The following is a 13,459-nucleotide window of genomic DNA, read 5'->3' as shown; positions in this document are numbered from 1 at the left end:
TCTGTTCTTTTTCCTTCGAATGCTGCGGCCTTGCAGTTTCTCCAAAATTAGAATTTCGCATTTTTGTTTGTTGATTCGAAGGCCGTTATCTGTGGTATAACTGTCGAGACAATTTAGTTTCCTCTGAAGACCTATAGGAGTCAGATCGAGTAGAATAAGATCGTCAGCGTAGACCAAGTAGTTGATCGGCGAGCCATGTAGTTTCGGAGGAAATGTTGTTACACCAGTGAATGCCTCATTTATATCAGATATAAAGAGGTTGAAAATACTGGCTGCCAAAGGGCAGCCTTGTTTCACTCCCTTCTGTGTACTGATGGGGGCAGATAACGTGCCTTTGGTGTCCAAGCAGATCTGGATAGTGGTATCCGTGTGTAGTTCACGAATCGCTTCCACTAGACTTAGAGGGCAGTTCCATCTAGTGAGTTTCTCCCATAACAGCTCTCTGTCTATGCTGTCAAACACATGGGACAAATCTATCAGAGCCAAATAGATCTTTGTGTTAGTTCTGATTGCTTCCATCTTTATGAGGTTCAATATCAATAGGTTCAAGCCGCATCCAACTCCCTTTACAAACCCTGCTTGTCTGGGGTCTACATGGTTATGATCTTTAGCCCATTTTAACAGTTTCTGTTGCAAAAGGGTGGCATAAATCTTTCCCAACACGTCAAGCAGAGCTATGGGCCGGTAGTTTTTTGGATTTAGACGGTCTCCCTTTTTAAAGATTGGGACCACTACAGCGCATTTCCAAGACTTTGGAGTTGATCGACTCGCAATGACTCGGTCAAACAGAGTAACACAAAAGTCTGTCCATAACGCTGGAGTTTTTTTCAGTGTATAATTTGTTAGGCCATCAGGGCCGGGCGCTCTAGAGTCGTGCACATTTTTGATTATATCCAAAATGTCACTTCTCTCAAACGCTAGGTCCCACTTGTTTGACGTCGTAGGTACCCAAGATGGTACGGGTTTGTCACTGCCAAAAAGTTCTTTGAAGAAGGTCGACCACTCAGCTTCAGTTACTGCTATGGCTTGAAGGGCTTGCTGTGGAGCCATAGTGTTATTTATCAGTTTCCAGTATGCTGCTGAGTTTTTACCAGCCATTCTTTGCAGCATCTCTTCTGAGTCGTTTTGAAGCATAATAGCTGCATGTGATTTAAGCCAGTTTCGGTATTTGGCCTTGATCACTCTTTTACTCTCTTTCATGTTGTCGGTATATGGACCTTTAAGTTTTCTTAGTTCTTGTCTCATCTCTCTTTTGCGTTGCAGAATAGAAACGTCGAATTTATGTTTTGGGCGAAACTTGGCGTGTTTTTGCTTACGTTTATGTTCCTCAAAATTTGACAGAAGGTTTTGATATTCCAGAGAATTAACAGTGTGTTGAAAGGCATTAGAGATAGCCGCTACTTCTGAATCCAAGAGATTTAGACGTATTCTACTAGTCCCGGTGCACACCGCAAACGGCCAACAGATCTGCTCGCTCACACAAGGGTGGTGAATTGATAATTTTACCATGTCGTGATCATTGTGTTGCATTTTAATGACTTCCAGTTTCGTTGCTCTCTTGTGGATATTTTCAGTCACAAATATGTAATCAATGACCGATTTTTGATCGTTTCTTCTCCACGTAGGGCATGCCGGAATATCACCAACCGTTTGTCCATTGAGCATGTGCAAGCCTCTAAGATCTAGTTCCAGACACCATTGAGCTGCAGCTTGTTCGCGTTTGCAATTGCCTCTCTTATTTTCCTCAGTTTGTGCAATATCTGGAATACAGACAAAATTTAGATCTCCACATACAATTAAATCTATCGGTTGCTCCTTTGTAAGTAAATCATCGATCAACGTTGTTACAGTATCGATAAAGGTACGCTCTTCATTGCGTTTGTGGTTCCAGTATAAGTTGATAATGTGCAAGCAAGCTTCCTTGTTTGTTTCTTTCTGGTAAACACCAACGGCAGAGACCTGAATAAATGGTGAAGGGTTATATGAGTTGAGGATCCGAAATCCAACGCCTTTCCTCACAGCCAAGAGGAGTCCAGCCATCGGCCTTCCCTGTGTTTGTTTTATAGCGGGATTAATAGCTATTTCGAATCCTTCCAACAACGGACTTTGAGAGAGCCATGTTTCTTGTAAACACAGGATGTCCAATTCTGAGGCCCATGTTGTTTCAAATAGATGCATAAAGCCTCTGGTATTCCAAGAACCTATATTACATATATTGGTACTTCTCGGTTCCTGGCATTATGCCATCGGTTCAGTGTTTAAGGTTTTGGCCAACCAGGACCAATCATCGCATATGTTTGCTTTGACAGCAGGATTCCTTTCATTGTCTCGTCTGGTTGATGAATTTACCATTCCATTAACTGTAATTCTTATCTGATCACACCCATGTGGAGAAGCTGCTGAGTCCCATATTCTCGGAGGACTAAACACTTGGCTTTCCTTTGGTTGATTCCCGGTGCTGTTCGCCAGATCTTGAGTAGATCTTTGTTCACGTTATTCATTGGTCTACTGCGGGACTTTTCTTGGGAGTCAACAAGCAGAACACCACTTTCTGCGTTAGTTATGTCGAATCCTAGGGACATCAGTACAGGACCGGCGTCCAATAGTGCATCTGCTATGATCTTAGAATGCAAATGTAAAATCACAGCGTCAGTTTTCGTTTCATTCGGAAATTCCACAATTTTTTGGTCTTCAGAAGTTATCGCACGAAGACTGGGAATCAGCTGACGCAGCCGCAGCACGTTAAATCGGTTTAGTATCAGGTCATCAGAAGATTCTATGCGTTCCAGTATTAGGCGGTGAGATGCTTGCCGCGTCTCTGTTTGGTGTGTTTTCTCCTTTGTCATTGGTTTTTGAGGTTGTTTAGTAGATCGGTTCACCTGCTCTGTTTGATTTTTGTTTTTATCTGTAGGCAGAGGCATTTTGAACCCAGCATTGCTCACTGTATGAGCCTTGATAGGTGCAACCTGTGTCAGGCGTGTAGAAGCTTGCAACACTTTAGCCACGGTAGATGGTTCAGTCCCGACCTGCGGGCCTAGAAATGGGCCATTTGTACGGAGTTTGGCATCAAGCATCCGTCTTTTTTCATCCAGGGTCACAAAGCGGGTACTCTGCAGAATATCATCTGTGTTCTGCACCGGGGTTGTTTTAATCAATTTGCAGATTCTAGACATTCCTTCAAACGCTTTCTCGTTAGTAGGCCTATGTTGACTGAGCTTCAAAAATGAGGTACAAGGGCTCTTGACTTCTTCCTGGGATGTAATGTCAGGCACGTCTGAATCAATGTAGGTAGGTGCAGCCGAGCCTAATTTGAGTCCATCTTGCGAAGATACCACAAACCTATCTCTGACGGTAAGTTCTTCCTCATCATACACAGATACATTCAGTAAATCGTCGGAACTATCACTAACACAATTTGATGTCTCTTTGAGATCTAATGGCATAGATTTTGTTGAGCTTACGACCATCTTATTTCTACTAGTGGTGTCTTTAGTGATGGCTCCATTGACGGTTACGTTGACTGTTTTGATGTTACGTAAAAATCTTCGAGCGTCGATTCCTCTTCTCGCCTTCCTTGCAGGTTGGTTTTTAGATTTTTTTGAGTGAACCACCTGTGGTTTGTTGGGTGCGGGAGGGTTTTGTGCAGCAATTGGTTTCTTAAAGATGTCGTATATTGCAGACACATGATTTGCCCTTGAAGGTGGAAACATCGCTTGCGGTTGTGAACAAGTCGAATCTTGATTAGGAGTCAGCTTAGAGGTTGATGCTTCTTGGGGATTTTGTAATGCCAGGTTCGTAACTGCTTGGCTCTCTTTTAGAGCAGTTGCAAATGGAGTACTAGGCTGGCATTCTTCTACCGCGGTGGTGGCAACCTGCGGATTTGTAGGCGGTCTCCTAAGTTTCTCAGGTGACAAGGTAAGATCTATTGAATTTGCAGTGGCGATACAAGGCACTATATACTCTGGGGTTTCCTTATTGCTTAAAGTAGGCTCTTTTTGCTCGTTGGCAAGCCCGCATAATATGTTGGCAGCAGTAGTGTTGTCGCTTCCATCTTCGTTCTCAGGTGGGTTAGTTAGTGTACATCTTTTGGTGCTACATGAGGATACTGACATGACTTGTGACTGATTCGCCTGTATTGCGGCATGGGGGGAGCCTACCCCCTGGTAGCCGTGTTCTTTTTTTTGCTGTTGAAAGATACTCAGCGCTTCTTTAACTACTTCAGCTAAAAGTTTTTTGTCTAAATTTGCATTTTTGGCGTGATCTGATAATGTTTCGAGCGCCCAATCTGTTTTTTTGTGTAGCTCTTGTAACACTTCCTTACAGTGGAGGTTTTTGTTTCCCATGCTCTCCAATTTGTGATTCATGGCAGTAACCACCGTAGAAAGCTCTTTTATGTTGTCATTAAGATTCTCATACATTTTGATGAAAGGTGCGATGGAGATGGCCATAGAGGAGATTATAGTTGCTTGTAGGTCCTTAGTGTACTGAACAGTTCTGGGACCTACTGTATTTATGGAGTCAAGTGGTGGCATTCGCCTACCGCGGTGTGCCGATCGTCGAATCTTGGGGTATGGTCGTTCCATTATGGATGAATCCGTTGAACTTTGCTCAGATAAGGAATCCGTTGTACAAGCGGTATCTTCATTAGCATGCCTTGGCGTTAAGACTGTAGCTGGTGACCCCATTGCGTTGCTAGGCTCTGTCGAACTTCTTTTAAGTTTCTTATTTTGCGAGCAGCTCAAACTGGGGGATATGCTCCCCCCCAAGCCTCCTTCGTTTATGCAATGAGCTTGACCTCAAGGTGAGCAATATGGGTTGCGTGGTAGAGGAACACGCCCCCGAGCCAGAATGATTTTTTGCGGGGTCCTTTACAGCCAGGTTACCGTTTGTATTGTTTTTAACAGCTCTTTCTTTGTTTAAACGAGTAAGGTCCAGTAGCAGTTTGTTAGCTACCTCAAGTGAGTTTCTTCTCTCAGCTCCTATTATGGGTTTGGCAGTGGCAGGGCTCGGTGTAAAATGAGGCGAGGCGCCACTCAAGACATTATTCAGACCCCTCTTCAACTTGTCGTGCTGCAAGACACACGGGCACCTTGGTCCCACACATGACTTCACTAAAAAGTACATCTGGTTCTCCAAATGAAAAGGCTTCTTTGCTGTTGTGTGCTGCAGAGATGTCGGGGTTTCCAGGTGAGGCCAAGGCACTATAGAACCCGGATCGAGGTGACTCATGAATTATGTTTATCTGTCCATTAGCAGTTGGACTAATAGTTCCGGGAGGCTTGAGAGGAATCCCGGAATCCAACTGCGAGTCACTCGAAACGGCCACGGCGTCCAAAAAGCAGACCCCGCCAGGTACACATAGCTCTCTGCTCAAGCAGGGCTGCCGCAAGACAGCGCCCTTTGTAACAGGCAGAGACGATCCCTCCGCCCGCCCAGCAAGATCTGCTTCACGCGGGGCGACCATTCCGACCCCGGGCGGCTCCAGGCATCCAGCGAGGGCGGGGACCTCCAAAGCAGCAACGGAGGCTTTGACGTCCACGTTGCCAACGTCGCCGCAGTCAGTAGCGTCAATACGCACATCGGACCCACAAGACCAGCCGGCCTCCTCGACACTCAACAAGGTAGCGTAAAATGATGGATGTATACAGGTGACGGGGGTTTCAAGTGTCTCAACGCGTTTGCAGATACAGTTACAGTTACTGTGTGTAGCACAGTATTTATGCTGGGAAGCACTCTGGCATCGGTGCAGCCCGTGCAGATGAGCATAGTCTTGATGGTGATGTGGCTGCAGCCGCACTAGCCGCACCTCGAGCGTCATAAGACGGTGCGTGCACGGCAAGGTCCCAAGGGCTATCACCAGAAACAGTCTTTGCTGTCGATCTTGGAGAGATCAATTTTCGTTGAGTGCGAGTTTCGCGCATTCTCACGCTGAGGCTGTGACCGCAAAAATGGGTGTCGGACCAAGAGGGCTACACCCCTCCACTCCTCCAATCCTCTGACTCCTCAGACTCTGCCCTGACTCCGCGCCCGCTCCGCGGGGGGAATGAGTCTTTGTAGGCAGACACACCCACAGCGAACGATAAGAGCAAACAGACTTTTCCGCTCCACTCTCCACAGCTCCTCAGACTCTGCCCTGACTCCGGATACTTTCTAGTCCGAAAGAAGACAAGGAGCTGGAGGCCCATCCTAGACCCACGACGTTTGCACAACTACCTTAAGTCCCCAGGATGGTCATGTTGCAACAAGTGCTCGGCCAACTGGAAAAAGGAGACTTCTTGATGTCGTTGGACCTGGAGGACGCCTACTTCTACATCCCCATTCAGTGACAGCCCATCTGCCTCTACAAGGCATAAACTTATACCCGTACCTGGACGACTGGCTGATACGCTTGCAGGAGCTGGCCGACGGACACACAGAGATGACCGGCCGGCTACTGACGGATCTGGGATTCTCCGCCAGCTATCCTAAGTCCTGCTTAACGCCATCGCAGAATGCACTGTTCCTAAGCGCCAGACTCCATACAGTGTCTTGCCTGGCGTCGCCCTCGGAGGCTAAGCTAACAGCCATTCAAGGAGAGGTGCAGCAGCTGTCGTTGGCCAAGCCGGCCCAGGTGCGTGCCATCAAGTCGTTAATGGGCATGATGTCGTCCTACATCTACCTTGTCCGTCTCTGCAGGTTGCAGATGCGACCGCTACAGGCATTCCTGTGTTTCCGCTGGATACAGGTGTCCGGAAGCTTCATGGACAAGATCTCTCTCAATGAAGAGTTCCGTCAGGCAGTAGGATGGGGGGGGCAACATCGCCGAGGGCACTGGGTTGCAAAACCCACATAACAGGAGACTGTCACCACGGACGCCTCCCAGGTGGGTTGGGGAGCGCACACCCAATGTCTACACACCAGGGGCCTGTGGTTGCCGGAGGAGAAGGATCTTCATATCAACATCCTGGAGCTACGGGCAGTCTTCTGGGCCCTCAAGTCGTTCCTCCCGTCTCTGAAAAGCAAGGTAAGGATCTTCACGGACAAAGCAGGGGGCACTGGATCCCCGACGCTCTCCAAGGAAGCGCAGGATTTAAGGCGCTGGGCTGTCGGACAGGGGATGTGCCTCGTACCTCTCCTCCTGGTGGGAGTCAAGAACACCATTGCAGACTTCCTCAGCAGGAAACTGCGATCCTGCCATGGGTGGGAGGTTCATCAGGATCAGGTGATCTGCCTGTTTGTGAAATGGTGCAGACCCTGACAGCTGTGAATTCAAAATGTCAGGCATTTGCCAGCAGATTCCACTAGCCGAGGAGCCTGGGGGCCACATTCTACTTCCCGTGGGAAGGGCTGTTTCTGTACACTTTTCCTGCGTTCGCTCTCCTGCTACGAGTCAGACGGTGTCAATGCAAGTTGATACTCATCGCCCCAGCTTTACCAAAGCAGATTCAGTATTTGTAAGGACTGGAGGGGGGCGGGTCTGTACTTCTGCTCTCTATATGGCAGAGGAGAGGCACAGAAGACCCCAGCCAAGATTCTCTATTATTGGTAACGTAGTTGAGCAATCAAGGCCTAGTTTCTCAGGTGATGCAGGCTGGTTCTTAAGTACAGTGTAGTCCCCAAACCCCCACAAAGGAATGTCCACACACTGTATTAGTTAAAACAGTCTTTAATTAAGTTCAAGGTTCTATACACAATCACAGTAACTCACTTTTGCTCAGTAAATCTACAATGGCAAATATATACAGTTCTAAGTGGTACCACAATTATCAGATTTCACTCTACTTTGGTCAAATTTCACACAAATCACTTAATAAAGGTTTACCAACTATAGACGTAGGAGGAAAAGCAGTTGGTTAGAACAATTGATGGAATACTGGCCCCTACCACTAGACACAGTTCTATGTGGAGATCCCCACACCCACCCACCTGGGCAACCTCTAAAATAAAGATATACTACAAGCCCAGTCCATATAATGTTTCCTGGAATAGCAGAGTCGACGAATCCTTCTTGAGCGGCTCTCTTTAAAGCAGGAGCCACGGATCGTCGAGATCCCTCGAAGAAAGTGAACTCGGCGTTGAGACGGCAGCTTCGGTCCCAGTGGTGATGGTCGACGATGGAGCGAAGACGTCCTGCAAGGAAGAGGTATGCGGGACACCTCGATGTCGATAGTTTAGGACCGCAAAGAGTTTGTGAAGAACTGTGGCCCAGCAAGGGCGTCGAGTCGTCCGACGTGTCTACGGTCTTTGGGTGGTGGAAAACCCACCGGCGGATGCTCCTCGGTGCGTCGACGGCCTTGCCTCTGGCGGGATAAGGCAGGCGGCGGTGCGGACAAGCGCATCCGTGAATCAAAAGTCTTAGCCAAAGGAGCGTTGCGGCTCTGGTCGTCGATGGCACAGCATCAAACGGTCCACTCTTCTGGGCAACACGGCTTCGACGGGCCTCCAGCGGTTATGCAAACCCTGGTCGACGACGGTGGACGGAATGTCCGGTGCTGATCTTCCTTCTCCTTGGCGGTCCCAGTCTCTGGTCGGCAGCCTTTCGAGGGTCTGACTTCCAGGGAGCTTCGGCGTCCCTCTGAGCACTGGAAGAGGGCGCCTAACAAGGTCCTCTCTTTGATCAGCCTCGACGGCTTTCGGATTTCGGCAAAGGAAGACAGCAGTCAACCTTCTTCTTCAGGCTCTGCTTCGAGATTAAGCGTCAGTTTCAACTTGAGCTTCTGAACGATTTCTAGCAGTGAGAGGCCCCCAGATTTACTAGTTGATCTCCCATTCATTCTGCTGGGTCACATTCAGGCAACCAATCACTAAGAAAGGCATTCAGCAGGCAGGCAGCCAATCAGGCGCACAGTGCATTCATGCCATTCACTCCTCTCAAGACACTCACAACAATATGTGTATTGGGACAAGTACCACACCATTCAACACTACACACTGCATTCATACCAGTTTCGGGCAGGGCTGTCTGTCATTGTGTTTCATACTAGAAACCAGACATCCACCACAAGAAGTGCATATTCATCACACACTCCATTCACCCAAGTCCCACCCCAAGGGTGTACCCACAACATAGTCACTGGGAAGGCTCCAGCCAGTCTGGCCTGGACTTCACAACAACACCATATATGGAACTTCCACTCAACAGCCAGTCAGGGGGAAGGGATAGAGTCAGGGCTTCCCGGGACTTTGGGAAAACAAGATAACGGGCAATAGAAAGCAAGAGGCCACAGGGTCCATCTTGTTTTCTATCAGGAATCAACTGATCCCAATGGCAGGGCCTGGATATCTCAAAATTGAGGACACTCAGAGCACCTGTCAACTTCAGCGTGGAGCTGCCACCAGCCCATACCCTGGTCTGTTGGCCACACACAGGTGACCAAAAACATACACTAGGGGCACAGGGTTGTACCACCACCCACGGGTGCCATAAGGGTATCCCATGGGTCTGTACACCAAAACAAAAATAGAAGGAGCTGCAATGCCAGGAGTCCCACATGGACCCCTGGACAGAAAACAATACAGAACACAAATGAAAAAGGACTACAGGATAAGGACAGGGAGACCCTGTCCCTCCAATGCATTTCCAGCATTACAGTATTCAGACCTTAGCCTGTCGGCGGCGCCTCCGGTCAAGCTGCCAGTGGTTCTGGATCTTCTTACCAGAGGAGGTGTAATCCTTCATCACGACCCAGGATTGCTGAACCTGAAGGATTGCCTCATGCAGCCATAGAGTTTGGAGGGTATGAGGTAGCAGCGATTTGCAGGAAGGCCCTCTCCAAGGCCAGGGCGTCATCAACCTTGAAGTGCTACGGTCACAAGTGGAAGCGCTTCGCTATGTGGTGCTGGTCACAGAAGATTCCTCCTGAGGGTCACGGCCCCACAGCTACTTCTGTACTTGCTATCCTTGGCCTAGGAGGGACTTGCTAACGCATCCTGCAAGGTGCATCTGGCGGCTATCCTGCTACATCAGGTCCCCAGAAAGATCGTCACTTTGGTCCCACCGACTCGTCAAGGAGTTCCTCGGAGGACTTTTCCGTTTTTTACCCAACAGTGAGTGCTCCTACCCTGGCGTAGGAACTCAAAGTGGTTCTGACGAGGCTCATGGGGGGGCCCCCCTCGAGCCTATGCATCAGGCCCCAATCAAGTTTCTCTCGTGGAAAACGGCTTTCCTTGCGGCCATCACCTCTGCCAGGAGGGAAGGTGAAATCCAGGCCCTATACTGTAAGCAACCGTACCTGACTTTCCACAATGGAGGGTGGTGCTGCGTATGTATCCCTCTTTCATACCAAAGGTTCTGTCGGAATTCCACCTCAAAGAGCCTTTGGTGTTACCTGTTTTTTTCCCAAAACCTTTGTCGCCGGCGGAAAGGGCCTTGCACTCCGTGGACGTTGCTCGTGCCCTGAAGTTCTACGTGACGTGCACAAAGAGTTTTTGGAAGATCTCACTTTGTCAACTTTGGTCCTGTGAACCATGGGAAGGCCTTGCCTAACGCATCCCTTTTGAAGGTGGCTTTCTGGCTACATCACACACTCTCATCGGTTGGAAAACTGACCACTGCCTGGCCGTCCGAGAGCCCACTCCACCAGAGCGATCGCTGCGACAATGGCGTTCCTGTCTGCTGTGCCCATGCTGGACATCTGCAGGGCTGCTACATGCAGGTCCACGCACACCTTCACGAAGTTCTACTGCGTCGACGGGGATTCCGGGGAGGAGTCCAGAGTCGGCCAAGCAGTGCTATGCAACCTGTTCGCTTGAGGTGAGTCTGTTCCAGAGATAATAGTAATTGCTTCTGTTGAGCCTTGCCACCTCCCGTGCTTGTGTGATGTTGTACTGCTGTGTATTCGTTAATCATGAGCATGTGACTCCATGCCAGACTCCATGCTGGAGAAGGAACAAGTTACTTACCTGTAACTGTTGTTCTCCAGCATGGGTCTGGCATGGATTTACATGCGAACCCTCCCTCCGACCCCTCTGCGGCGGCACTTGGTCATTCTGCCGCTTACCAAATCTGAAGATGGCTGCCAGAGGAGAGGCTTAGGGAGAGGACTGTCATTGGATGGGGGCAGTATGACCCAGGGGACAGTGATTGGGTTAGAGGAGAAAGACGGTTTTTAAGGGGAAGTGAAACTTTTTTCTTTTACCAATGATTCCCAGCCTGACGGGGAATATTCATGAGCATGTGAATCCATGCCAGACACATGCTGGGGCACAATAGTTGCAGGTAAGTAACTTAAACCATCCGACATCTTGCCCACAAACTGAGACCACTGGGACCTGAGGGCCCACTGGAGGGATCCCATTCTCGGGTGAGCCTCTGGCACCTGAAAAATGCAGGATGCCGTGAGCAACCTCAAAAAGTCGAGCTTTTGGGAAGAGATCATGTGGGACTTCTTGAAATTAAGGGATATGCCCAGTCTGTGGTGAGTGGCAGGTGATGCTGAGATGTTCCACTGCCTGTTCAGGACAACTGGCCCTGATCAGCCAATCGTCCAGGTAGGGGTAGTCCTGAATTCCCCCCCCCCCGCCCGCACCCTCTTGAGAGACTCGCTCACACTACTGCCATCAACTTGGTGAAAATCCTCGGGACAGAGGTCCACCCGAATGGCAGAACTCAAAACTAATGAGAACCACCAACGGGGAGCCTTGGGTACTTTCTTTGCTTGGAATGTATTGACACATGAAAGTAAACCTCCTGTAGGTCCAATGATTCCATCCAATCCTGGAGCTGGAGGGCCTGCCTGAGGGATCTGAGAAAGTGTGACCATCTTGAACTTGTCCTCCCTGAGGAACTTGTTCAAGATCTCCTGTCCAAGATGGGTCTCAGTCCTTCTGGGGGATTAGAACGCAAGTGGAGTACCACCCCCTGTTCCTCTCCGTCAGAGGTACTGGTTCAATGGCACCTTTCTCTAACAGATTGAAAATCTGCAAGAGGAACAGATCTGGAATTTTTCGTGGGAGTATAAGGTACATAGACACTTAAACCTTTTTCACTTTTCTTTACTTCTCTTATACTGGACTGTGCATTTCATGCAACCTCAGGTCAGAAACAAAACAATCAAGGACAAGTATTACAAATACGCCCTGTCCACAAGTCATATAATCCTCTGCACCAACCACTAGATGTCGCCCTATGCATGGCGTGTGAATCTAAGCAGATGCAAGCAAAGGCGAGTACATGGATATAATAAACCCAAATGGAATCGGTTTTGGTCTATTCCCATTCTCCCTTTCAAAAATAGTTTTGCGTGTCACCTCTAGGCTGATATTCTCCCATCTGCTGTTCCATTCCTTTAACAGTTGCAGCAAATGCACAGCAATCAAAATAGAGCCACTAAGCATGACTGTTGTATTTTTACGGTTTCATTGAAAAGTATAAAACCTCAGTATAAGTGCAAGGGAAGCCCCTGCAGTAGTGTGTAATAATTCTCTGTCCATATTTCATGGAACACCGTTTGGTGTTAATGCGATCTTGCATGTGAAAAGCCCTTGCAGTATAGTGCTCAGAGTTTAGGCTGCAGCATACTCTGTGCATTCCATGACAGCTCTGAATCCTTCCATATTTCATTCCTGTCCACAGCCTGGTGTTCCAGCGTTCACTGTACCGCAGCCATATGGGCCTTTGGAGGTACTCAAAGAGCGAGCAGCCGAGATTGGGGTAAGTGCCCATAACTTCCTTCCAGACTTGCAGTCCATGTGTGTGCATGGCAGTTCATGTAGGGCTCTTTACTTTCACACAGTGCCCTCTGTCGCTGTGCCCACATTTGGATGCATATGAAGAGGACGATAAAGCGATCATCTTGGGACTGGCAGGAGAGCACCAGCGATCCAACGCTGCCCTAGCACTGCAGCTGTCCCAGACCTGGCTCAAGCGGCAAGGCTACCGAGGTGAGGGCGACAGTGGGTTCCAGATGTGGCTGCTTGGGCAGGTCTGCTATGCAGATCATGGTATTGAGTGAACAGAGGTCCTGGGTGATGTAAAGGATGGCTCTGAATGTGTCATTGTGATCCAAGACGGTGTGCTTTCCAGAAGGCTTTTGAGGTAGCTCGGCTCCTGAACCTTGTGGTGAAGCTGCTGTGGTGGGAAGCCCCGTTATGGAGGCACGGGCCTGTTGCAATCCTGTGTTTGAGATACTATTCTCGTTCGTTCCCCTGCTGCTACCTGTAACGTGCTAGAACTGTTTTCAAATCTTTGCGATAGATGTTGGCGAACCCAAGGATCCATGGAGGAACTGCCAAGTGCCTACAAAGTCGCTCCTGCCCCTGGCCACAGCCTTCCGGCCCAGTCTGTCAATGGTGCAAGGTAAGAGTTCCCCTTACTCATAGTAATGTGTGAAGGGCCCAGTGTAGTGTAGTGTGTGTGGAGTGTTGCAGTGGGCTCAGGGGAGAGGTTCTGCAGCGGATGTCTGGTGCGGTTAGAGTTTCGTAGGAGAATGGAGAGTTTGGGGCTCTTATCGCTGATCAGTTTTGTGGTTGGTATAGCAGC

The 13,459-nt window shown here is 48.9% G+C and overlaps 1 protein-coding gene across 5 annotated transcripts in view; it reads left to right on the top strand.

Moving 5' to 3' along the window:
- The window catches only part of FPGS (folylpolyglutamate synthase), a 669,976-nt gene that overhangs the window by 536,140 nt on the left and 120,377 nt on the right, over nucleotides 1-13,459 (top strand). For all 5 annotated transcript variants that reach the window (XM_069609126.1, XM_069609123.1, XM_069609125.1 and 2 more), the window contains 3 exons: nucleotides 12,554-12,631; nucleotides 12,714-12,861; nucleotides 13,175-13,276. In XM_069609126.1, coding sequence (XP_069465227.1) covers nucleotides 12,554-12,631; nucleotides 12,714-12,861; nucleotides 13,175-13,276 — 328 coding nt within the window. The remainder of the gene's footprint in view (nucleotides 1-12,553; nucleotides 12,632-12,713; nucleotides 12,862-13,174; nucleotides 13,277-13,459) is intronic.

The sequence above is a fragment of the Ambystoma mexicanum genome, chromosome 8, assembly GCF_040938575.1.
Source record: "Ambystoma mexicanum isolate Mex_15411 chromosome 8, UKY_AmexF1_1, whole genome shotgun sequence".
NCBI lineage: Eukaryota > Metazoa > Chordata > Amphibia > Caudata > Ambystomatidae > Ambystoma > Ambystoma mexicanum.
This window is presented reverse-complemented; position numbering and strand designations above follow the sequence as displayed.